Source organism: Periplaneta americana, chromosome 17, assembly GCF_040183065.1.
Source record: "Periplaneta americana isolate PAMFEO1 chromosome 17, P.americana_PAMFEO1_priV1, whole genome shotgun sequence".
NCBI lineage: Eukaryota > Metazoa > Arthropoda > Insecta > Blattodea > Blattidae > Periplaneta > Periplaneta americana.
In genome coordinates, this window is record NC_091133.1 from 11,985,342 (window position 1) to 12,013,183 (window position 27,842).

General features: G+C 34.6%; 1 protein-coding gene across 3 annotated transcripts in view; it reads right to left on the reverse strand.

Moving 5' to 3' along the window:
- The window catches only part of LOC138692670 (zinc finger protein 271-like), a 39,422-nt gene extending 13,106 nt beyond the window's left edge, over nucleotides 1-26,316 (reverse strand). The window contains exons 1-4 of one of the 3 annotated variants that reach the window (XM_069815790.1): nucleotides 26,104-26,316; nucleotides 25,304-25,480; nucleotides 19,588-19,685; nucleotides 8,207-8,344 (exon numbers count right to left, since the gene is read on the reverse strand). In XM_069815790.1, coding sequence (XP_069671891.1) covers nucleotides 8,207-8,344; nucleotides 19,588-19,680 — 231 coding nt within the window. In that variant the 5' untranslated portion in view covers nucleotides 19,681-19,685; nucleotides 25,304-25,480; nucleotides 26,104-26,316. Of the gene's footprint in view, nucleotides 1-7,455; nucleotides 7,667-8,206; nucleotides 8,345-19,587; nucleotides 19,686-25,303 lie in introns of those variants that run through there. The other 2 variants (XM_069815789.1, XM_069815791.1) reach the window with 2 other exon arrangements.
- Between the last annotated feature and the right edge of the window lie 1,526 nt (nucleotides 26,317-27,842).

Genomic DNA, 27,842 nt, shown 5'->3' on the forward strand with positions numbered 1-27,842 from the left:
CTCCATCCGAACTAAAGGAACAAGATTCTATCCTATGCGATCATCTTGTCATACCGGGAAGAAGACAAAAGAATGTTAGTGAAACATATACAGTCATAGTGAACAAACTAGTAAACTGGGATTAATAATTAATGAGCAAGAAAGTAAATATATGATTATGTCAAGGAACTCCCATCTACAAAATTAGATAATAAAATAGGTAAATATAGTTTTGGAAAAAAAAAAAAAAGGATAAATTCACATATTTACGCACATGGTTGACAAGTAATAATGAAATTCATACTGAAGTAGATACTAGAATTAGTGTAGCAAACAGAGCATATATTATGCTTTTCTGCCCATATTGAGGAGCCAGATGGTACATAGAAATGCGAAACTAAAAATATATAAATCTCTTATAAGCTCTATAGTAACTTATGGAGCAGAGACCTGAACCCTATATAAAGACATCAGTAAATGGCTGGCCACTTTTGAACGAAAAATTTTGAGGAAAATAATGGGAGCACTCAAAGTTAATGATGAATGGAACATAAGGATCAACAATGAACTAAAGCAGCTGTATAAGGTTTTGGATTTGGTCGCATTTATAAAAATTATGAGATTAAAGTGGATAAGACATGTGAATAGAACGGAGGAAAACAGACGTCCCTATCAAGTTTTTGTTAATCAATAGCAAGGGAAGAGACAGAGAGGGAGACCTAAAGCTAGATGGTGGGATGATGTGTATAATGACATAAGGAAATGTAAAATCACAAGGTGGAACACAAGATCTAAGGATAGAGATGACTGAAGGAAGTCAGTGCAGGAGGCGAAGGTCCGCATTGGACTGTAGTATCACTGAAGAAGAAGAAGAAGAAGAAGAAGAAGAAGAAGAAGAAGAAGATGATGATGATGATGATGATGATGATGATGATGATGATGATGATAAGAGGAAACATTTCCACTGTTTCTAAAAAATGTCAGTAAAAGATTTTGTCTCTCTTTATGAATCCATGACAAATTATTCCAGAAATGTTCCTTCCTGCAGAATGCAGAGATGTCATTAATTAATATATTTTCATAAGTTGCTATTAAATTATTCCATGAAGAAGTTTTTAAATGTCAGTCACTCCTCTGTAGCTGGTTTTATAAGATTCTACTCGTACTGTTTCTTCGCCCCCCCCCCCAAATAACTTCATGTATTTCCTAGTAGTAAGGGCTTAATTTATTCTTCAATGGTGAAAGATTCATCTTGCTCAAATATAATCTAAATATCTAACTTACCTCTGATTGAGGTTCTGGCTGATATGTACCTCTATTAGCAGGCAGTGCATCTCACTTGGCGATATGTCAGAGAAAAAACAATTCTTTGTATACATCTGCAGTCTGATTAGTGTAATATGTAATAACTCAGCGAAGTATTGTAACGGTATGTGTATGAGTGGTTTTTCTTTGTAATCCAGCAGGATGTAATGATTTGTATGAGTGGAGTTTCTTTGTAATCTTGCAGCATGTGCGTTAAGAAATTTGATTTCTCATGTGGCAAATTTTGATCTCTTTTCTCCGCACATGCGCTGATCATCCTTTAGGTCACCAGCTCGAGGGAACAGACAGTGATGTGGGGAGTTGATTGGAGCTCCAGGTACCAGTTGCTACCTGAAAGACTTTCCTATCCTTCCTTGGGAACCTCATAATTTAACCAGCTATATAAAGGTAGTCTGGGTAACTGTACTTTGGGCTTTCCTCAAGACTTGTTAAATTATAGCCCCAGGAGTTTCTTTGGCGTACATTGGAACTGATTAAAGTTTTCAAATTCAAAATTAATGTCTGGGGTTATTAAAATCTTGGGGGTTTAAACAATTCCACATCAGAAAGCTGCACACTGCAATAGTTACTTGAAATTTGTAATCATTCTGATAGAGTAGTAAAGATTAAGAGTTAATTGTACCATGTATACAAGATGAATAATATTAAGTGATTGAATTTGATCTTGAGGTTGTTGTTAAAAATTGTAAGTGTGAGTTCCATGTTGTTTTATAATGATGTTTGATATCTTACTTGTTTGCCTTCAATATTATGTGACTGGTTTTAATCGAGATATTTTGGAGTTTGAAGAGGGTTGTATTGTTGAATGTGATTCCAGCATTTTTAAATAACTCCTACTAATTTAATGTTGAGTTACTGAGCTGGAAATAAATTTGAGATAAACTGCTTATCTAAAGTTTAAGAATATACCCGAGTTTCTGGTATCTTAGGCAACCTTAATATACCAATAATATAGTTACGACCACTTCAGTATGCAATAGTGGGGGAAAGGAATTGGTCATCCTATCCATTATCTCCTGGGTTAGCTGCCTCATGAGTAGTGCCATGTTGTATCACTTGTGAGGTTCAAACCTGTCTTCGGACAGTTGACTAAACAACAATATATCTAACAGACTGAATAACGATACTGGCAGTCGAATCTGGTCTTTATGGGTTCTATCCTGGCCAATGGCGACAGAATTAAAAGGTCCTTGCTACTGAATAACGTCTACATTTGAAAGCGTCGTTAAATAAACTACTACTACTACTATTTTCACTTTTGGGGCTAACAGAGAAGTAGTGACAAGAGAATGGAGAAAGTTACACAACACAGAACTGCACGCTTTGTATTCTTCATCTAACATAATTAGGAACATTAAATCCAGACGTTTGAGATAGGCAGGGCATGTAGCACAAATGGGTGAATCCAGAAATTTATATAGTGTTAGTTGAAAGATTTTAGGGAAAAAGATCTTTTGGGAGGCCGAGACGTAAATGGGAGGATATTAAAATGGATTTGATAGAGAGCTATGATGGTACAGAATGGATTAATCTTGCTCAAGACAGAAACCGTTGGCGGGGTTATGTGAGGGCAGCAATGAACTTCCAGAGTATTTAAAAGCCATTTGCAACCACCAACACTACCACAACCACAACTATAAACTAATGGATAGAGTAGGTAAATTTTTCTATAATTTACGAGAACTGGAATTAATCAATGCAACTTAAGTCCAATAAAGGTAAATGTAAGACAATTCACAGACTGCACAAACATAGTAGTGTAACATTAAGAATAACGACATTGTACATAAAGTTTTATTGGCAGTAATATTAAGACTGGAAAGCACTGACATGCTTCAAGTGTTCTAACATGTATTAACTATAAATACACTTCGCTATGAAATGGGAAAGTAAACCAAGATACAAAGGAGGGATTACGTTTCTCCCTATATCAAAACATCTTGAAAATATTTTAAATTTGAAAACAGTCACGAACAAGTGATAAGTTAACGTTATGTATGTTATAACCCGTAACTCGTTTACATTGCAAATGTATTACAAATCAGCCAATCCATTTGCAATGGATTCTACATGTTCACACCTTAAAACCCTGTTCTTCTGAAAAATAATTCAGTTTCAAAAAATATTTCATAATTCTCTGATTATATGGAAGCCAAATATTCATTCTGAAAAATTTTGTTTTACAGTTCTTAGTTATAAAGATGAGTAACTTTAGTTGTAACAGATGCTACTGCCTCTCTGTTAAATTCATGACTTACCATTATTCTCACTGAAAGTTCAGGTTCTAGGATGAGAGTAACAAATTTATCTCTTTCTTGTTTATATATTAAGAATTGCACTTCATTTCTTTACAAGATTTTTTTTTTTTTTTTTTTTTTAGAAATGATAATAAGCTAATTTATTAATGTATTTTATACAGTGTAACAGATTTAACAAGTCACTTTGATATGTAGCCATGGATCTTTTATGAAGCATAAGTTAGTATATAATTCATTTTGAAAGTGTAGTAGTTTAATATTTGCTATTTTAAATGAAATAAATTAACTCTGACAATAAATTAAATTATAAAGTTTAAAGAAAAATCTATATGAAAACAAGATAATACTGTAGGTTAGATATAGCATACACTAAAAAGGGTTTTATTTTTGTTTACAAAGAATTAGATGGTTTTTAGTCTCATTAATACTTTCAAGGTTATTTCTCATTATTAATGTTACTGTGAAACTCGTACATTTAAGCTGTGCTGTTGAGTCTTGAAATCAGGTATTGGCAATATTTCTACAATTTAAAAAAAAATGCACTTACCACTTACAGTTGTTATAAACATATACCATATACTAAAAGTGGCTTTAATTTATATTTACAGTCTCATTAATATTTACAACATTAACATTAACGTCTTTGTGAAACTCGTACATTACTCTATGTCCTTGAGTCTTGAAATCAGAAGTTGGCAATATTTCTACAATTTCTTCGAAGCAAATGTACTGTACTTTTCATCACATGCATTTGTTATAAACACTCGACTACCTTCCCCAAACCTCTTCAAGAAAACAACCCGCACTTCACCTATACTCTCACAAGTGGTCTGGCAAATAGCTGCGTATTTGGGGGGATTGACTTTTTTATGTTGTTAACCACAATATGGGAACCAAGTTCAATGTCTTCTTCCTGAGGAGACAGGTTCTCTCCACTTGAGGGATGCTGAGATGACAATGCTTCTGATCGAAGAGGTGATGCTTGGCGTGACTTAAGAGTTGATGGCTGGCTTGAAGAACCAATTTTAGTATAGTTTTCATTCGAATCATCATTGGAATCTGAAGAGTTGTCAGAATAGACATCACTGTATTTCAGGCACTTGTTACCGCACAAAATCTGTTTCGGGGAGATGTCAATGACTATGAGGTCAGATTCAGCAGTAAGACCAACCAACATTTGTGTTTCATTACTTTTCTTGAAGTAGTGATAGTTACAGATGCCTATAATTCTCATGTACGTTTTTCCATCTTTTAGAAAGGAGTCTTTCTGCAGTTTCTTCATTTCTCTTCCCCCCCTCTCCCGCAAATAGGACCTGGGTCTTTTTGCAGATTTTTTCAACATAGACAAATAAGTCATGGGCTGTACTCACATTCCTTGCTCTGGACTTAACACTCATGCACACATTCCTCTTAACAATTTCACCTATAATCTTGTAGTGTAGGCTTTCACGGCCGGAGTCTATAGATCTAGATTCATTTTCCGGGCTGAGAGACCGTGATCTATTGGTTGGTTTTATACCAGACGTTTCGTCGCATTTCTTCCCCCGTCTACATAGAGAAGCGATCGAAATATACAAACATGACAACAACTTTAATCGCAAGGAAGAAGGCGTAAAGCTAAAAAAGTGTTGGTACCCGGTCCTAAACAGAACAGATAAGAAGCCACTACAACAAAAGGACGGAACCCACAACGGGAGCAGCGAACAAAACAGCACGGACCGCAGCGACAACAGGCCTCGGCCCGCTAGTTGCACCATAAATACGCCCGCACAACCAGCCACAGGATCAGTTGCCTCTGGTACGCCGAGAAGAGTTTTGCGACCTCGGATACCACTCCAATGAAGATGTCTGCCGCAGTTGCAGACGAAACGTCTGGTATAAAACCAACCAATAGACCACGGCCTCTCAGCCCGGAAAATGAATCTAGATCAATTTCACCTATGGTATCTATTGGACCTTTACTGTGGCCTGGTGCAATGTATTCCATTCTACAGAGGATACATTTAAGTCATCTGCTAGATGAAACTTGTTGAAAACAGTGTGTCTGCTGTGAAACTGTCCTTTTTTTTTTTTAGTAGGTTATTTTACGACGCTTTATCAACAGCTTAGGTTATTTAGCGTCTGAATGAGATGAAGGTGATAATGCCGGTGAAATGAGTCCGGGGTCCAGCACCGAAAATTACCCAGCATTTGCTCATATTGGGTTGAGGGAAAACCCCGGAAAAAACCTCAACCAGGTAACTTGCCCCGACCGGGAATCCAACCCAGGCCACCTGGTTTCGCGGCCAGACGCGCTGACCGTTACTCCACAGGTGTGGACGAAACTGTCCTGAACAGTAATCAGAAAATATGTATAAATTGTCAAGATCTTGATATACACATTTAATATCTGATAAAATAGTTTCTTTAGAGTGTGTAAGGTCATCACTTACCACAACATATGATATCACTTTCTCATTTTGGAGCCATACACAGCATGTAAAAAAGAGTTGCCTGCGAGTGGTTCCAATGCGCACTCTGTATCTCATCCTAAAGTAAGATACTGTAATTTTCTGCGTAGTCAACTTGGAATACAGCCTCATTTTTTATCAGGCTTTTCTTCTTCTGGTCAAAATAGTTCAGTTACTGGGATTTAATAAATGCGTGCATCTTGAATAGCTTAAGTGATATGTTCAGTTGCTCCACCATTTCTGCAAGAGTTGACTGATTATCTTTAACTTTCAATGTCCCAACTACTTTTGCCTATTTCTTCCGCTTGACTTGTTGCATCATATCACAGTCTGCTTTCATAAGAACAGATACATTATAATGACACACCTTGCATTTATTTGTCATACAAAATACATTGTTCATGTCACAGCATACGGCCTTAATAATTGATTTATGGGTATGAGCATCAAAAGAAAACTCAGTGAAGGTTCAACTAGAAAAAAAAAGTTTGCATGCATGTAACATACACAAATATTATGTCTGATCTCTTGATAGGTGAGCACATTTTTTGGACGCAGACTATAAATCTTAGATCTGCCAACACACTGATCATTAAATCTCTCTTTAAAGAGAGCATAAGCTTCGTCAATTTTCATCACCATATTATTTATTTGTGCTTGCACTTTAGCTCCTGTTTCAGGAACTTTGAATGATTTAAAACAGCGTTTCCCTGGTGCTAGCCAACTTATTTCATCACTGTTATAAAAATATGTAACCTCTTTTCTCTATATGTGCATAGAGTGCACTTCCTGAATGGGTTCTCTTTACTTTAAACATACATTTACACTCAGGCATACTGAAAGTGTCTTTTACTAATTGACGTACCACTGTCCTTTTCTTTGAAGGACTTAATGGAAGTACAAGTTGTACTTTTTTTAAAGCTTTTCTTCATGTGCTGATACATTGATAAGACCCAAGAACCTTTTCTGGTTTTGATCCATCTGTTGTCTTATTTTCTGCTGCTTTCTTTTTTTTATATTTCCTCATTGCTTGTCTCTTTGTCCGTTTTAGCATATCATCCAATATTCTATCTGACTGACGCCTTACCTTTAATTGGTCCCTTTTACTTTTATTCCTGTCTCGATCTTTCTTCAGATATTCAGTCCATTTTTCTTGATCTTCTTTCTTCTTAGCCTACATTTAGCCATACGATTATTGTATTTACTGTGATCTGCCATGATTCTGTAGAAAATTAGGCCAAAATTGTAAAAAAAGAAAACAGGTTGTCATGTAGAATCCGTTACAGTGTAGAATCTGTTACAGTCTATTATGTTTTTAATTCGCATTATAAATGTAAAAATATATGTAAAGGCAATGTTAGAACTGTATAATTAGTTTCATGAGATGTGGTTTTGTTCCTAGTAGTACTTACAATGCTACAGTAAAAAAAAGACACTTTTCATGTAATGGATGCTACATTGGTTAACCGAGTTTCAAATAAGGTTTCAATATAATTTGGTACATACCTTGAAAATGTAACAATCAGTTCAAGAAACTACAATCTTCATGCCATGCTTTACAACAAAAATGGCTGACATCAATTGATCAGATTTAATGCTACATGCTACCCAACCCACATATTTTGGAATCAGTGTTGGGTACATGAAAAGTACCTACAAGAAAGATGTCTAAAACTTATTTTATCTCTATAAAATTGAGGAAATCAAGGTGGAACCTTGAAATTTAATGTGTTTCAAAAAAATATTTGTATTATGAAATAAAACTTCTTTCTAAATCTTACATTTTTAACTACAATTCCCACTTTACGTGGATTGACTGAAATATAAAAAAAAGTAAGCTGATAGGCGATTTATGATGTTTTCATATTTACACATAGAGCAACAATTCATTAATGGGATATAACAACAAGAACTCTGGCTAAAAGAATAAAACTGTAGAACTAAAATCAAACTGTTTCCTGGTCAATACATCTTCGCGCGTCTCTTACAAAGTAATATAGCATGAACTGACATTAATTTTTATACATAAACATATCGTACAAATTGAAATGTAGCCTCGGTATATTGAGATAAAATGATTTTACACATAAAATGATAATGGCTCTGTCATATACTAATATCTGTCCGCGACGAAAAGAATACAAAATAATATTGAAAGAAGAAAAATCAGCACACCCTATGGGCTCCACTTACCTCAGTTTTACACTTTTTCGAAACAAAATCAGTTGGGACTGCAGTTTCCTCAACTTTAATCTCTGATATGAGATCATAGCTGTCGTCCACGCATTCCGTCTTTATTCCAGCCACATGCAGATCCAATAAATTCCCTTCCTGTAGAAGACAGAGACATAATGCATGTCACACTTATAACAGTTTGCAAGATGTGATTCTAAGTGCTAATGTTGCACTCTGGTCCTCACAATAAGGATTAATTACGACTTAAGGCACACGCAATATAGTGTATTATGAAAATAACTGACAGTGATCTAAGAACAAGACATTAACAGCTAGATAAGACAGACAACTGAAAATATTTACCAGTACTATTGAAAATGAAAACCATATCGGAATAATTTTTCAGGAGTAGAATTGGTATTAAAAGCAGAGAACATCACTGTATTGTGCTAAACATATGTTTTCAGAATTATAATGATAACCTAATAAATACTAAATGCCTCTTCGAAGATGAAGCAGGATAGAGGATATTGTGATGATGACATTCGAGATAGGAACCAACATATTATGATTAGCTATGGAAATATTAGAGGCAATACCAAGAAGTCAAATGTGGTAGCATTGCACGTAGTAATTGAAGTTAAATGTCAAGAACAAAACAAAGATGTGATGTGTGCGACATGTATCCGTTTCTGAAATAGTCTAATTTATTGACTTCAGCATAAACACTGCGAAGAAAATAGCTGTGGCTGATTTGTTTTCAAGTAATGTAGGCCTACTGGAACTCTTCAAGGAACGACCACTCATATAAACTGAGGGAAAGAAGGCAGAGGACGGACACTGGAAAGTTTTCTTTTCTCAATCGTACTATCTGGGACTGGAATGCTTTACCTGCAGACTTACTAAAGGCTTTACCAACAACCAAAAATGTATTTAAAAATAGGCTTAAGGACCTTACTAATAGACCGTAATTATACACAGTATTTAAAGGGTATAAATGATATGTTGTTATTGAAGTGTTGTATCAGTGAAGAATTATGTTGTGTCAGTGAAGTGTGTTGTATCAGTGAAGAAGTATGTCGTGTCAGTGAAGTGTGCTGGTAAGTGAAACGTGTTCCTGTCAGTGAAGCTTTATAGTTTATAGTGGCAGTGCAAAGTATTTGAACAGCGAAATGTTTTTGAAGTGTTAGTGAAATCAGGATAGAATCAGTGAAATGTGTCGTAGTTCCAGTGCAGTGAGTGAGTTGACAGCGAAATGAGTGTAATGTTGAAAGGTACTTGTGTAGATATGAACATATCATACTCGTGGGTTTTAGTTCGATCTCAGGTTTAAGATACAAATTAGATTTATTTCAAATGTTATTTTAAGTGATCGTTTCATTTAATTTAGTATATTCCCTGTTATTATTATTATTATTATTATTATTCATTATTGTTAGTATTAATTATTAGTATTATTATTAATTGTATTTTTAATCAATAAGTTTATTATTGTCATTATTGAGTGTAATTAGTTACCACTGCCACCGGGTATATACCCATTGCAGTGTGAATAAATACATACATACATACTGTGAATTCTCTGTGCTGTGTCCCAGTTCAAACTGATTTTACAATATGTATCTGTTCCACATTGTGAAGTAAGGTAAGCACATGATGTTTCCATTGCATACGTCAAGCAGACACCAGTTTCAAAATATGCTGCATCACCCACCTGTTGTCTGGTATTGAGCTAAATCTAGCAAACCTGTGTGTGTAGTGCTCGGAATGACGAAAGTGAGGGATGTTCGACATTGACATGATTTAAGTTTGAGCTGAAATCCATGCATAAAGAAGCGTTACCCACAGAAATAATACTTGCTCCATTAGACATATGGGATAATTGCAATATATAGTACTGGTTCTTATATTATTTATGCATGTTTTGTGTTGGTCTATTACGCCCTGGTCTTCGAAGACGGCATTTAGTATTAACCCTGTATATAGTCCAGATCAGTTTACTTAATACCGTAAGGGTGAAACCTAACCATTTTTCCCCCATTACTACATATGTTAGTGGATTATGGTGATTTTATAGTTTGAAGGTTGAATTTTCTTTTGCCAACTTCGTTTCGAATTTCGATACTGTGAAATAGTACAACTGGTAGTTATTTTCTAACTGTTATGTTGGCAGCAGGAACAGGCATTCGGTTTTCGGAGTTTATACTAATCATTTCATGTGATCAAACAAAAGACATTTTAGAGTAGGGCTCGTGAATCGTAAACTGTTCAGTTAAAGCAATGAATTTTATGCTGTCAGAAAAGATACATTTTAATATTAGATCATCAAGGTAATCTATGGTCTCATCCCACAAAATATCATCTCACTATCACCAATCTCATTGACGCTAAATAACCTAGTAGTTGATACATCGTCGTTAAATAACCAACTAAATAAATAAATATTAGATCATATTAATCTACTAATTTCCAACATAATGTGCGAGAAGTCCAGGAGGAAAATATAGGCATCATTTCTCAAATTATTTAACCATTTAGAAAACATCTCCCAACTAGGATGACCAGACGTTCTCTTTTTAACGGGATTGTCACTTTTTCCAGCTTCTTGTCCCCTGTCCCGAGAAAAGTATGCTCGGGATGCCAAATGTTCCATTTTTTGAAAATGACGTCCCGTTTCCCTAAATTATTGTTAAAATATTTATTTTATTTTATTTAATAATCACGTACAACGCTGATTAATTCTACACTGTTTCCATCAGATGTTACCATATTGTAAACAGTTAACCTCAAATCAACACTTTGGTCACTATTCCCGACCTTTTCTTCTTTTAACTTGAGTAATTCTTAACTCATAAGTTGACTAATTTTAAGGCTCTTTGTTATTTGTAAAGTTGAAATATTTAATTGATACATAAGTAGGCTTAATTGTAACACTAATATAGAACGTGTTTACATATTTTAACAAGGACTAGGCTAAATTATTAATAGCACATTTCAATATAAATACTATTGTTGGTTAAGAAATTGCGTGTGTTAAATAACATAAATAGTGAAGTTGCATCAAGACTGAAATATAAGTGCAGTGAAGTGACGTATCGTGTAGATTAACGTCGACAAGTGTTGTACCGGATAGTGAAGTGATAAAGTGTAGTGTTGGTCCATTGAAATATTGTAGTGTGGTGATACTTCAAAGTAGAAATAATTTAAAACATAAATAGTGAAGTTTCATCTAGACCGAAATATAAGTGCAGTGACGTGTCGTGTAGTTTCAACGTCGAAAAGTGTGGTATAGTGAAGTGATAAAGTGTAGTGTTGGCCTATTGAAATATTATAGTGTGGTGATACTAAAGGGTAGAAATAACCTAAAACTAATATACGTAAGTACATTAAATTGAAAAGTGAGTGAAATTGAATTTGTAAATAAGGTACAGTATATACATAATGTGTGCTATGGCTGCTCTGTCTGGAAACTGTCGTAGTTGTAGAAGGATTGTAGTGAAAGGATTGGTATGTAATAATTGTAATTTCTGTTTTCATTGGAAATGTATAGATATAGATCCTGATAATTTTGTTGACAAAGGTAGTTGGGAATGTAGTGATTGTATATATGATAGAAAGATGCGCGATCAACTGGAGAGAATCAGAGCCCTAGAATTGGAATTAGATGAGGCAAAGTGTGAAATTAATAAATTGAGAGCTTTGAAGGATAGCATTAGTGTTTCGAATAAAGAGAGATCTCACACTTGGATGAAACCGAAGAATTCCAAATCTAGGAGTAGACGTTTCTCTGCGGATGATGCTGCATCAATCAAACTGACCAACAAATTCAGTGCTCTTCAAGCAATGAATGTTGATCAGGAGAACTCAGACCCAGTATCGACACTAGTAAAGGTAAGTCAGAAAACAGATAAGGTTAATGATTGTAGGAGTAAAGTATTGATTTTAGGAAGCAGCCATGCAAGAGGTATTTCCTCACTTTTGAAGTCGAAACTGGGCGATGAGTTTGAAGTGTCTAGTGTATGTAAGCCTAATGCTCCTCTCAAGAATGTTGTTGAGGATATGATGAAATTGAGTTCAGAATTTTCTAAGAGGGATCATGTAGTTATAGTGGGTGGGCCAGGTAATAGTATTGATAACGATTGTAACTATTCTATTGAGAAAGATGTCAACAACATAATTGAGATGAGCAGCCATACCAATGTGGGATTTCTCAGTCTTTTCAGCAGGTACGACAAGCCGTATCTTCACAGGAGGGTGCGGAGCGTGAATATGCGGCTTGAGCGGGCTCTGATGAGACCTGGGGCATCACACATTGGTTTGATAGATGTAAGCCCTATAAGAAGGTATGAATATACGTCACATGGCCTGCATCTGAATGGTAGAGGCAAGGAGCACCTTTCGGTTCTTATTGCTAATAGCATCAGAGGCAGCCATGTTAAAAAGCAGAGTTGTAATATTCCTGTGTTAGTTAATGCTAGGGCTTCTCCTTTTTTAGGTTAAACCTCCCACCGGTAAGGTGTTTGAAACAAGTTCAACTAAATTGTAAATGCTCTGATGTTTCTAGTAATGAACACAGTAACTTCACTATTTTCCATCAAAATATTAGGGGATTAAAACAAAAAACTGATGAATTGATCACTTCTTTAGCAACTCAAAAGCATAAACCTCAGATATTATGTATAACTGAACATCACATGAAGCAACAGGAAATACTACAACTGTCTTTACATGGATATGTATTAGGTTCCCATTTCTGTAGACATGTCTTCCAAAAAGGGGGTGCCTGTATTTTTATCAGAGAGGATCTATTATTTAGTAAAATTGATATATCTGATTTTTGCCTTGAACAAGATATTGAAATCTGTGGAATACAAATTGGTTATGAGATATCAAATTTAATTATCTTATGTGTTTATAGGGCGCCAATGGGAGATTATAAGAAATTTACAACTAACTTAGATTCATTATTGAAAAGACTTTATAAACCACATACCGAATTTGTAATCTGTGGTGACATAAACATAGATTATCTATCAGAAAGCTCACGTAAAAGAAAATTAAACTCACTTCTTGAAACTTATAATCTTAGTCACACAGTAAGTTTTCCAACCAGAACACAAGCTGGAAGTAGTACTGCCATTGATAATATATTTATAGATAAAAGTAGATTGAATTCCTATTCAACAGTACCATTAGTCAATGGCCTGTCTGATCACGATGCACAAATTCTAAGTGTTTTCAATATGAGTGAAAAATTCCAAAGTGTTAATCTAAAAATAAAAAAAAGGATTATAAATGCTGAATCTCTTCATCATTTAAATACATGTCTACAAAATGAATCTTGGGAAAATGTATATAGTACCGATACCATTGATATTAATACTAAATTTAATGCATTTTTCACTACATTTACGAATTATTTCAATGAATGTTTTCCAGTCAAGGTGGTGAAAAAATGTAAAAGTAAAAACACGTGGATAACTCAGGGAATTAAAATATCATGTACTAGAAAAAGGAATCTATATTTAATGAGTAGGAATAGTGATGATCCTCATGTTCTTAATTACTACAAGAATTACTGTAAAACTTTGACAAAAGTTATAAAAGATGCAAAGAAAATGTATCTGAATGGAAAAAATACAAAATTCAGATAATAAGATTAAAACTATTTGGGATATTATTAAAAATGAAACTAATCGATATTCAAAGAGTGAAAATATTACTTGCATTAAAATCAATGATAGTAAAATAGATAACCCAAAATCAATTGCAAATCATTTTAACGACTTCTATATAAATATTATTCAGAACTTAAACATTCAAGATTGTGCAGAAGATGCTGCACTTGGTTACCTAACTGATGCATTTAACACTGAGTTTTTAGGTCTCAAATTTATTCCCACTACCGCAGCAGAAATCATGCATGTGATAAAACAACTAAAAACAAAATATTCCTCTGGATATGATGAAATTCCAAGTAAGGTTCTGAAAGCTTGTTCTGAAATATTATCCCCTCCGTTAAGCTATCTATGCAATTTGTCAATGCAATGTGGTATTTTTCCAGAAAGACTCAAATATTCAATAGTAAAACCAATATACAAAAAGGGAGATAAATGTACTATTGCTAATTACAGACCCATATCATTATTAACAACATTTTCAAAAGTGTTTGAGAAAGTTATGTATAATAGATTATATCATTATCTGGAGTCCAACAATATATTAGTTTTAGAACAGTTTGGATTTAGAAAACAAAAATCGACAGAGAATGCTGCTTTTAGTTTGGTGGATGAAATACTAAATTCATTAAATTCGAAACTACATGTAGGTGGGATTTTTTGTGACTTGGCTAAAGCATTTGATTGTGTAGACCATAGTATATTAGTAAAAAAATTGAAGTTTTATGGCATTAAAGATGAGATGTTGGGTTGGTTTACATCGTACTTATCAAATAGAAAACAAAAAGTAGAAATAAATGTACCAAATAGTCATAAAGTTACTTATTCAGAATTTAGAAATATTAAACATGGTGTTCCGCAGGGGTCAATTTTAGGTCCATTGTTGTTTCTAGTTTATATTAATGATTTAGCCTTGACCATAAACAATTCATCCCATGTAATTTTATTTGCAGATGATACAAGTGTAATTATTTCAAGCAAACAATACGATCATTTTATAAACACTTCTAATACAGTGCTGAATCTAATGAATGAATGGTTCCATGCAAATAAACTAGCACTTAATGTTGATAAAACCAGTGCAGTCAAATTTAGTACACACAATAGTGCTCAGGTTTCCTACAGTATTCGATTAAATGGAACTCATCTCAAAGAATCTATAAGCACAAAGTTTCTTGGTTTAGAATTGGATAATCACTTGAACTGGAAAACGCATATAGAATGTATTACTCGTAAATTGAGCTCTGCCTGTTATGCATTAAGATCCTTATCTACTATTGGTGATATAAACTTACTCAAAATGTCATACTTTGCATATTTTCACTCTGTAATGAAATATGGCTTAATATTCTGGGGTAACTCGTCTGAAGCTAAACACGTTTTTGTTTTACAAAAGAAAGCTATAAGAATAATGGCCGGTGTGCATAAAAGGACCTCATGTAAAAATATTTTCCGAAACTTAGAAATCTTGACTTTACCTTGTGAATACATTCTTTCCGTAATGATGCTGTATATTAAGAACCAAGATAAATTCAGTACTAATCAAGACATTCATCATTTTAATACAAGACATAAATCAGATCTTCATCTACCCTCTGTTAGTCTAAGCTGTTTTAAAAAAGGAGTTCGCTATTCATGTATAACAGTCTTCAATGCACTGCCTAATTATCTTAAAGATTTGAAGAACAACGAGAAAAGGTTCAGAAAAGAATTAACCAAATTTCTACATACTCATACCTTCTACACAATTGATGAATTGTTTATGCTTGTGAATTGAATTATTCTACTTAAATGACATGTACAATTTTATATAGCTCAACTAAAATATGTTTTTATATTGACTTAATCTGTTTACTATGTATTGTATTTTTTGTTTAGCATAACTGATGAATTGTATGTACTGTAAATTGAATAGTATACTGTATAGGTCAACTGATGAATTGTTTAAGCTTATAAATTGAATTAATCTACTTCATATGAATTGTATAGCTTAACGAAAATAAGTTTGTAAATTGAACTAATTTGATTGTATATGTTTGTATAGTTTGGCTGATGAATTGTATATGTTCTTAAATGATTACTAGTCAGTGTAGCTCTACTGATGAATTGTATACAGACCTACTGTAAATTGAATGGTAATATGTATAGCTCAACTGATGAATTGTTTATGATTATAAATTGAATTAATCTACTTGATATTAATTGCACAAATTTGTATAGCTTAATGAAAGTATGCTACTTTGTATTGTATATATTTGTATAGATTTGGCCGATGAATTGTATATGCTTTAAATTGAATAGTAATCTATATAGCTCTACTGATAAATTGTTTGTTTGTAATTTGAAGAAGTTTGCATGATATGTATTATCAATTTCTGTATATCACAACTGGTTGAATTGTTTATGCCTTAAATTTAATTAAATTGTTTTGTATTATAATATAGCTCAACTTATGAATGATCGTTTGCGTTTGTAAATTTAATAATCTGATTGGCTATGTATTGTATACTTTTAGTAGAGCCATCGATGTTGGTCAGTCGACAGACTCGCTGGGCTGCTGATCCGGAGCTGCGTTCGGGCTTGGGTTGGACCCCCCTTTGGACTTTGGTTTCTTCGGAGGTTTTCCCCAGCCGTGGGACTGAAGCCGGATGGTCTATGGCGAGTCCTTGACATCAACCCCTTTGATTTGATTACCCCCTTTGATTTGATTACCTGGTTGGGTTTTTCCGAGGTTTCCCCCTCCGAAAAGGCAAATGCCGGGTAATATTTTGGCGAATCCTCGGACCTCATCTCATCTCACTACATCTCGCCAAAATGTAAAAAAATGTAAAAAAATGTAAAAAAATGTAAAAAAATTGTACAAAATTGTAAAAATTGTAGAAAATTACTAAATTGTAAAACTATAAAAATTTGTAAAAATTGTAATTGTAATATTGTAAAATGTTGACATGTTCCACATCTTAAAGCTTCATTGCTCATGTAAGATCTATGGAATAAAATAAATGAATGAATGAATGAATTCAATTCAATAATCGATACCTTAGAATTTAGAAAGATAATCAAATGCTTTTGATAATTCTACCATCATATATGGAGCAAACATTGAACATTAGAAGGAGGGTAATGTCAAAATTACTGAGAGGTGGACTGAAACATTACAAATTATGAAAGGCAAAGACATTAGTTTTACAAACATAATTTAGATTAAGGAATTGAATTGGTCTGACGAAAGGCATCAGTTTTCAATTAAATCCATAAAAATCATGTTAATCACAAAATGTCTTTTCAAAAATGATTCTTGCATGGACTTTACAGTTTCCTGAAGGAAAGGCCAACACTTCTAGAGCAAATTCACTCATCAAAGACATATGATACAGATTGTACAGTTGATCTTCATCGAGAATGCTAAAATAGTTGGAAAGTAATAGTAGGGGAAAAATTTTTGTTGTGAAACAAGTTCAGAATACAGTGACATGGATATGTAAAGTCCAATTAACCTAAAGTATTTTTAAAAAGATAAGTTAACCTAATTACTCAGACTAGTTGCAATATAAAAAATTGTTAACAAAGACTAAAGCCAAGTATCTACACTACTGTATTATGTACTTGCATAATTATTATAGCCTAGTTATTATAAACGTGTAGTATTTATTGCTTTTAAATAAGTAAAACTGGACCTTATTGCTCATTGACATTATATTAACATAAGTAATAATGAATGTTTAATTAAAATGTTGATTCATTTTAACTTTAATAAGTTCCCTTTTTTACTTTGGAAATCTGATCACCCTACTCCCAACATAAAGATGAGAGGTAGCAAATAAGAAAATAAGCAAGATATCGTTATTGTTAATAGTATACCACCACCACCACCACCACCACCGCCACCACCACCACCACCACCACCACCACCACCACCACCACCACCACCACCACCACCACCACCACCACCACCACCACCACCACCACCACCACCACCACCACTACCGCCACCACCACCACCATTATTATTGTACATGACGTGATTTTACCCTCTTTGGTGATATCTGGTATTAGCTGAATAGACGGCCAAATTATCCTTTTAGGAACTGCTCTTACATGATCCTCACATATATATACATGGTAACATCGTCTTTTGAAGACTACAGTTTTGAATGTTAGATAGTATTATTAGACACATGTTAGAAATTTGCCACAGTGATAAATCAGTCCACTAGAGACAAAATAACAAATTAATTTTTAATAGTAGTGCAGGATAATTCATGTCATATGTTAAAAGCAAGAAATCATAATGTAACTGAAATATATACTAGCATTTATTTAGACTATTTTTCTGGTTTTGACATGAATACCTGGCGAATCCTAATGGCAGGCCATCGGTGCCATTCCAGCATGGAATCACTTGCTTGTAATAGTGTAATAAGATAGATAGGAATACTGAAATATAATTCCTAGCTAATTACTTCTTAGCACATCACCTGTTTTACCTCTGCTTTAATGACTTCTTGCTCATGATTTAACTCTTGGATAGGCTATTCTTGCAAATGAGGACACTATTTTAAATACACTTTTATTGTCTCTTTTGGATTAGTTACATTCAAATATCCCTTTCAAAATGTGGAATGGATATCAACTAGAGTTTAGATGTCATACTATGCCTCATCAACATACTAACGTGGTAATATGTATCAACTGCTCTTCAAGCAGAGAACCAGATCACTAATGCATGTACTGTGCTGTAGTGTAACACACGTTATTACTGTCATTGTTTCACTTGCAAATAATTTATTTCTTACATTTGCATTTATATGAATTTATATCGAATGCAAATCACGAACCTGCCCAGCAAAATTAGAGATAGTAACAGATTAGAAACATTAAACTTCACTTCTGCTAATCATAATTAATTATTAGAAATTGTAAGTAAATTATCTCTTGTATGGAATGTAGGTCGGTTGTAAAAATATGTCCTGTTTCATCAAGAAGTGACATTCACAAAGGTTCACCTCAGTCTGTCACCCTATGATGGTTATAGGCTATGGTACTATAAATCTGCTAACTGTAAACTAGCAGATATAATACTCGGTTCAAAAAGTTTCCAGAATATATTTTCTTTATCGAAATTAATGTTATGTGGTTAGTTTCTGTTTTCCGGTGTTGGCATCATTTATGAAGTCACTTCCGTAGAAGTTCCACGACCATGCTCGTTGTTTTGTGATAACTGGCTGCTGTTGTTTGTGTGATATTCGTTTGTCACATTATCAAAGACGACCAGTACTCCAGTCGAACTTGGGAAAAACGTGTAAGCCAGGCATAGACATGCGTTATTTTCATTGCTGCTTTACCATAAGCTCCGTCAAGCATTCTTAATGTCTCTGAAGGAGATTTCTGCAAAAATTAAGAAAAAAAAAAAACACACACACAAAATTTGATATTTGTATGTTGCTCTGTATTCCACATTCTGACATGTGACTAACGAATATCACACAAACAACAGCTAGTTGCCATACAACAACAACTATGATCATGAAACTTCTACCAAAATAACGTCAAGAATTATGCCAACACGATAAACAGAAATATGCCATATAACATTATTCATTTCGGCGAAATATATTCCGGAAACTTTTTGAACCCAGTATGTATAACATTGTCACACTGTACACTGTGATTCAGTGGAACACAAAAATTAGAAAATCAGTGATTTTCAGTGTAGCCTACCTCTGTAAAGGGCTTCTTCTCATCTGTATCAGTGTCATCACTCGACTCTATACCCAATGGGTCGACCTCGGGTTCCTTCTTTATCATATCCATCACGACTGTAACAGACATTTAAGTGATTGACACATCTGCAAGATGATGAAACCAATTTATTCATAGTAGTTACAATATTATATATATATATATATATATATATATATATATATATATATACACTTGGTGGAAGTTCCGAATTTCTTCTGAACTAATTAAATGCTGTACAAGAAGAAGAATACCTTAGTATTAGTCTACAAGAAGATCCCAGTCATGTATAAACTCTTTGGGCACTTCCTATTAAGAGTCCAGGTATGCTTATATATGAGCAAGCGCATGACAGTATAATTATGCACTATTCAAGGTCACTATTGTGATGTAGTTTATGCTGTGGGCAATTTTATTGTTTATGGTGGCTGTACTGTTTGGTTTATTTTTCCTGAATGTACTCTGATCTTCTCCTCCGCTGATTGGAGGAACGACACGCATCGCCGGCCTCGGCTGGGAGACCGGGCGAACGGGCAGTTGCTGAGAGAACTCGAGCGAGTTATGATATCAAGAGAGAAACGGGTAGTCTCCCGTCTCGGCTGAGATATTCGTCAACTCATTGTATTACGTCCCCGCGGTGGTCGGGTGACCCCGTTGATTTGGATAGCTACGACTTTCGTCTGTGTGGTATAATTCACTGGTGGAGCATCGTTTGGATATCATCGCTTTACAGACTAAGGGATGGTCTGTTTCATTCTTAACAGCGCGCTGGCCAGCATTCCTAATTTGCATATTCTACACTACGAGGGACCGTTAACGTCCATAAACCTACAGGGAAGTTCTCTGATGTCTTTTTTTTTTTTATTGGGTTATTTTACGCCGCTGTATCAACATCTAGGTTATTTAGCGTCTGAATGATATGAAGGTGATAATGCCGGTGAAATGAGTCCGGGGTCCAGCACCGAAAGGTACCCAGCATTTGCTCGTAATGGGTTGAGGGAAAACCCCGGAAAAAACCTCAACCAGGTAACTTGCCCCAACCGGGATTCGAACCCGGGCCACCTGGTTTCGCAGCCAGACGCGCTGACCGTTACTCCACAGGTGTGGACTCTCTGATGTCGCTACGCCTTTGATGTACATAGCGGCTCACTTGTTATGGTGTGCTTCCCAAGGATTTGAACTGTAATTCAGTTAAAGGTTTGAGACTACAACTTTATATGACTTATTAGAGCCCGAATCTATCTGGACTGTATTGTCAATGAGTTTTTAATTTACTCTGTGATACATCGCCATTCTTACTTTCATTTTGATGGTAGACATTAACTTTCTCTCTCTTCACTCTCTCGCTGCTTATATTGTTATTAGATTTATAATTCCTTGTTTTTTGTATTTTTATATTAACTTATCTCTCTCAGTTTGTTTATATTAAATTGTTATAATTATTATGGCTTTAGCTTTATATTTTTTGTGAAAGGCAGCCAAAAATACCTAAAGCCTACGATCCTTTTCCCTTTCCTGGGTATTACTCAGGCACGCTAATACAACACTATTAGTAGGAATGGTCTTTTATTTCACTCAATCAGCCAGTAGCAGGGAAATAGAAAGAACACAAAGAGGGAAAAAAGCGGACCACCTACAAAAACTAAAAATTAAGATTTTTTTTTATTTTCAATATACTTCATTGCTTAGTAACAGTGAAACAATGTCTAGAGACTTCAGATCTGACAACAATGCAGATCTAAAGAAAAAAAGAATAATACAGAATACCATTGTTGTAAAATAGCTATTTGTAATCACGTTCTAATCTTTAAACATTGGTGAAAATTTCACGTTTCCATCCAACTGTATAAAATTTTAAGTTCTTATTCTTGCAGCATGTTATCTAAATTTGTGTAGAAACGCCATTAAGTACAATTGACGCAGCAAAAATTGTAGCTACAATTGAAAACGGAAGAAGCCAGCAGATACATTGCTGCAGCTCTCAGGATACGATCATCCATACAGAGAGTGTCCAGCACTAGATGGAGTCTGGAAGGTATTGCAGAAGACGTGGTTCGAGACGAAAACGAGCAACAACAGCTCGCGATGACTGCTTCATCATTATGAACATGTTGAGAGATCGCCAGTCTACTGCAGTAGAGACACGGAACACCCTCAAGTGAGAAATGTCAATGTGGGCAAAAAACCGGTAAGATGAAGACTCAGTAACACGTCTATAATAATTGTTCCCACAACATCGTGTCGCATGATTACACTTTGCACGTCATCATGTCGATTGGACTCTGGAGCAATGGAGTCAAGTCCTGTTCACGGACGAATCCAGATGGACGTGAGCGGGTCTGGAGAAGACGAGGAGACCGCTATGCTGCCTGTAATTTTAGTACTTGACTAAGTTTTCAGGGTGGATCAGTGATGGTGTGGGCTGGTATTTCTTATGCAGCTCACTCAGATCTCGTTTTCATTGAAGGAGGTTCTCTGACAGCACACCGATACATTGAAGGAATTGTCAGAAAGTATAGGAGAAAATTGTTTACTAATGCGCCTATCCTCATACTGCAAGATGTGTGAATGAGTACCTTCAGGAGGTTGGTGAACAAAATGGAATGGCCAGGACGAAGTCTCGATATGAACCCAATAGAACACATCTGGAACTTGTTGGGAAAACGTGTTAGAAGTCGTGTACCTTCACCCAGGAGCCTTCATGAGCTCCAGAATGTGCTTACAGAGAAGTGGGACAACATCGATTAGAATGACAGCCAGAACTAAATTGCTGGCATGAATTCCCAGTTAGATGCTGTAATTAGAGCATGGGGAGGCAACATGTGTTATTAAAAACTCCTTCGTTAGCACAGAAACTACTGTTAGGGTCAGTAAAACTTTGAATAAAAAAATTTCACTTTTTCATTTTCATTAATTTCAGACTTTTTCTCGTTTTACCAGTTGCATAATAAACTGAATTGTTGTTAACATTTCCAAATTTTAAATATTACATAATTGGCTCGGCATACATAAATGTACAAACTTCTAGAAATCAGTTCTATACGTAAAAAAATTTAGGTGGCCTGCTTTTTTTTGCTTCTCAGTGTATATCAGCAAAACAATGTTTTCATACAAGCTTTGCCGCAACATTATTTTCACTATGAGCTATGAGTAAATCTAAACATTGTCCTCTTCGATTTATACAATAAATGTGGCATCTGAAGTTAACAAGACATTAACAGGCCACATCAGAGACGCAAGAATTTCATCTACCAGTCAACATTAATATAGAGAAAAGGGAAGTATATAAAGAAGCACTTTTACACCTGCATTGCACTGGAGAAAATGAGTTTGCCACTTACACAGTTCGCTGCCAAGCAGAACTTGACGTAAAGGTGGAAGAGACAAATCCGTGGTTCAAGACATGTTATTCTATATGTGATGTATTTGAAGTTAATGGAGCATGTTGAATCGTACAATGTTAAGGAGATACTTTCTTCGAAGAATATCAATAAAAAAAACACTGGTGTACCAAATTGGATACAAAAACTAAGCACAGAATGTTTCTACAAAAATATGCTGATTACAAAGTATCTTACCATTTCTATCGAAAATATTTTCAAGAGAATTACAACTATTCATTATTCAGACTTATATTCCACTTGTGAAAGAGCTCGTACAGAAAATATAGGGACAATTTTTTTAATGAAAATGCAAGACGTGTAGCTGTCGCAGAACTTATGATTCATAAAAAATTCAGCAAACATTTATTACAAGAAAACTATGAAGATTGAAATTCTTTCTGCTGAAAGAGATGATGTTATTGGTATAATCATTGATTATATGCAGAATCTTTCTATTTCGCATATCACTGACACCAAGTATTCTATTTCCGTCAGTTGAATGCCTGATCACATAAATATATCAGATTCACCATTCCCATGTTATGAAATGGCAACATAAAAAGAAAAGAACCACCAAGACCTCAACTGTCGAAAATTAATTTTTTGGTAAGGACTGCTCGATGTAAGTAATGGTGTGAACTATTACTCCATGCAATTCCATCAGGGTTCTAACGTGATTTATTTTGCAATTGCTAGATGGAAGCATAGTGAAACTGATAAAAGTTGTCTTGAAAGCCCAAAGGCTGCTCAATCTGTTACATGTGATCAGGAATTGTGTTCATATAAATTCTGCAAACGTAATCTAAGGACAGAAATGCAACTCTTTTTCTTTTGTATCATTAGAGAAAAGGGAACATAGTCCCATCGAAGTTTTCTAAGCCTTCATATCAAAAATTAAACTACTGAGGCGCTGCATATTTTTTCGGTTGGATTAGAAGACCAAAATAGGAATAACACAGTAACTCGTTTCCTTATAGTGAAAGGTTCAATAAAGTATTTCACTATTTTCCGGTAAGGGGTCACAGTTTTCTGCCTTCTTAGAGATTCTGGAGTTCTGGAACGAGAAATTCGCAAGCATGATAGAATCTATACCCTAGAAGAATATAACAGTCTGATAGAAAAATGTCAACAGTTTACTGTTGTACAAGCAGACCAGAAGATATTAGTGAGTATAAAAATCGTGTCATTTAATTATAAAAGTAGGTAATAAGCGAAGGACACAGAAAACACCTTTCCTAATTTCTCAATATTTTGACTATGAATATGATTTTCAAATTCTCTGGACACTTATCACCCAATGGGTTGTGAATGCATTTCTTTAAAATTTTCATTAAGAATATTTTCTATATTTAGCCCAAATTTGCCTTCATCTCGCAATACTCGTCATTATTGAAAAGAAAGTAAAGACATCAGGAAACCGGTTGGTTAAGTTACTTTTAAGAACTGATCTTATTATGGACTACTACCGGTACTGCCAATGATGAACTTCCAGAAGAATATTTCTAAATCTCATTAAAGAAATAAAACAACATTTAAACTAATTGATTGCTTAACTGGTCAAATAGAAGAATGTTGTACTGTATTTACTTTGTCATATTCTTAAATTATGTAGGTACCCATTATGATAGACACTGTCTGGGTTACTTGTCAGTCTGTATTTACTTTTCCATTATCATGTCAGCACTATAATAGCCTACGTAGTATTAATTAATAAAATTTACCTGTTTATAATTATATATGCTAGTTATTATTGCTGTAATCATTTCTGCACATACTTATGCACAATGTTTCTGCATAATAAATAATATAACAGGTGTTATGTATTTTACATAATGTATGCAGCCCTTAAATAACCACTTTGTTCGAAAAGGTCACATCTCCAAGATATAAATATTTCTTTCACTAAAAGTAATATTTTCCAAAGAATTTTTAGCATATAAAAGCATCCCTTACAGGAGATTCGTAGATCATTATTTTTCCTTGATGGAGGTTCTTTATGTACGCGTCACTAGAAAAACCATTCCTGAAATACCTTCAAAAGCTAAGATTGATAATATGGAGTACTTACTGGAAATTTGAAAATGATAAATAGGATAAATCGCAATATAGCGAACGCCAGTAGGGGAAGTTATCCCCACCCACATGAAATGTGCATTCAACACAACACTTGCCTATCATGTAGAGTATCTGATGAGCTAGTAGGGGAAAAGTGGAAGGGGTCGTGAGTGGAGCTTCTACGTTCGCTATATTGTGATTTGCCCGATAATTACACCGACTCGAAAAACTGGCAATATTTACGAATATAGACTTACCTCTATGAAGTATAAGACCGAGTCTCAAAGCTACATTTTCAGCTGAAGTGAACTAGATTGTTGACTAAATAGCCGGATGTGACGTCAGAAGTTATGATCCAAATCTACATAGTGCATAGCAATCAAGTCCGTAGTAGCTAGTAAACGAAAATGCTTGCTTGATTGTTGACTTGATCACTAAACAAACATGGATACCTCATCAGCAATTGGGATTATGAAATCTGAAGATGCTTTGGAAGTGAAATAATGTAAACATAATGGAGAATAACACGTTAACTTTAAACACTGACATTGTTAGTACCTTCTGTACAATGTTTTACACATTATTGTAATATATTAAGCCCTTATCTTTTCCACATAACTCGTAATGAAAATGCATTGGGACACTGCCTTCTTAATTCAGTGCTACACCGTGATGTTATGGTTTTTAGAAAAATAGACTGTGAAGAAGGTGATGTTTTCAAGCATACATTTCCACAGCTGCCTAGTGTGTAGTTTACAAGTCACCTAGTTGCTAGTCACTAGTGTGTTGTTTGTACTTGACCTTTGAGACACGGCCTAAGAATGGACATAAACCACACGGCGATGTCCTCAATTCCAAGTCCTGAATTCAGGATGCACGATTACATTAGATTAACAGCTTCTACTACCATCAAGTGTGCCGTGATCACGGAAACACACTAAAGTCCCATTCTCAATGAAAATTAAACTTAACCGTAACATAAACACATCAGTTTGCGCCCAGGCTACCAAATGGGATCATTCACAATGATTCACATAAGCATTGACATAAACATTACCGTAAGACGTTATCATGAAAATTTGCAAACTCCAAACTTTCATCCAATTTTCAAAGTTAACGTTTTATCTACATTATATTTTTCACTATTTCACTTCCAAAGCATCTTAGATATCATAACCCCAATTGCCGATGAGATATCCATGTTTGTTTAGTGAACAAGTCTACAATCAAGCAAGCATTTTCGTTTACTAGCCACTACGGACTTGATCGCTATTCACTACCAAGAGGACTGTTCTTCTTCTTCTTCTTCTTCTTCTTCTTCTTCGTTCTCTTTCTTGGCCTCGGGTTCAATTCAATGATCCCATGTAGCCAGCTAAATTCTCTAATGTAAAATTGTATTGTCTTATGTACTGAATAAATAGCACCGAAGTACCGCACCGACCGGTGACTAACTATTTAAAAAAAAACCATGAATGAGTTGTGGATGATAAACGATGACAGTGAACACGCCTGCACTTCACGGAGACAGACCGATGACTGAAGAGGACTGTTCCTCTTGTTCACTACGTAGCTTTGGATCGTAACTTCTGATGTCATATCCGGCCGGCTATTTAGTTAATAATCTAGTTCACATCAGCTGAAAATGTAGCTTTGAGACACGGCCTTAATATGCTGCATGATAAAACCCAGATTAACTTATATATATATTTTATAGTTTTCCCAGAAAAAAATATTTCTTTTCTTATTTTATTTGCGTTATACTGCTTATATCGTTAGTAAAATTACGAAAATAATTACATCAGTAGCTTAAGTTGACCATATTTTTAAAACAAGAAAATGGGACATTTTAAAGTTTCTTCTCAATTAGGCAAAGGACAAACGAGAAAGCTTAAAATTGTTTCGTCATAGATACGAAGGTTTCGAAACAAATAAATAAATGTATGTGTAACTTCCTATAGTAGCACTGAATTTACTCAAGCCAAACAATCCTGTAGAATTATTAGTGCAGGACTCATTCCCCATTGAAATTATGCTGATGAATGGATCTTCTTCAGTAAGTCCACTTTAACCACACAGCATTTTGTAAAAAAATTACACAAGTGTGATTAAAGTTCACATAGTTTTCAAAGTCTGTACTGAAAAAGTGTTCTTGTCATTTGTCCACAAACCATTCATATGAGAAAATACTCGTTCAATGGGGGCGTTAGTTCCAGGTAAACAGAGAAGAAATTCCAGCATTGGTAATTTCCTAGAAGACGGGCAAAATCCAACATGGCTGACGAAAACTACCAAAAACGTTATGCCAACTATAAAGCTCAAATGTCACCAAACATCACAAAAAAAAAAGATGGGAAATCAAATATATATCTATATTTTTAAAGAGGAAAAAGCCCTCCAAAAAAATTTAAATATAATTAATTTTTCACCTTTGATTTTTTGGCGTTTGGTGGCATTCGAACTTCATAGTTGGCAGTACTTTTCTGGCAGTTTTCGTCCGCACTTTACCCCCAAAAATCACTAAAACACAAAACAAATCATAATTTATCACCTTATCAAATAAAATTCATTTCTCATTGACGTCAATTCTCATTGAAATCTTCAACGATAACCACTTCACTTCCAGTATATGACACAGACTTTAAGGCAATTTAAACAAACTATGCAGGCAATAAAACACTGAACCAACACTTTGTCGTACAGTCAACTTCGCATAAATAAATCATATCTTTACACTAAATGAAATTCTCTTCGAACACTTATTACACCTTAACTTATACAGAAAATTCAGTAAATAAT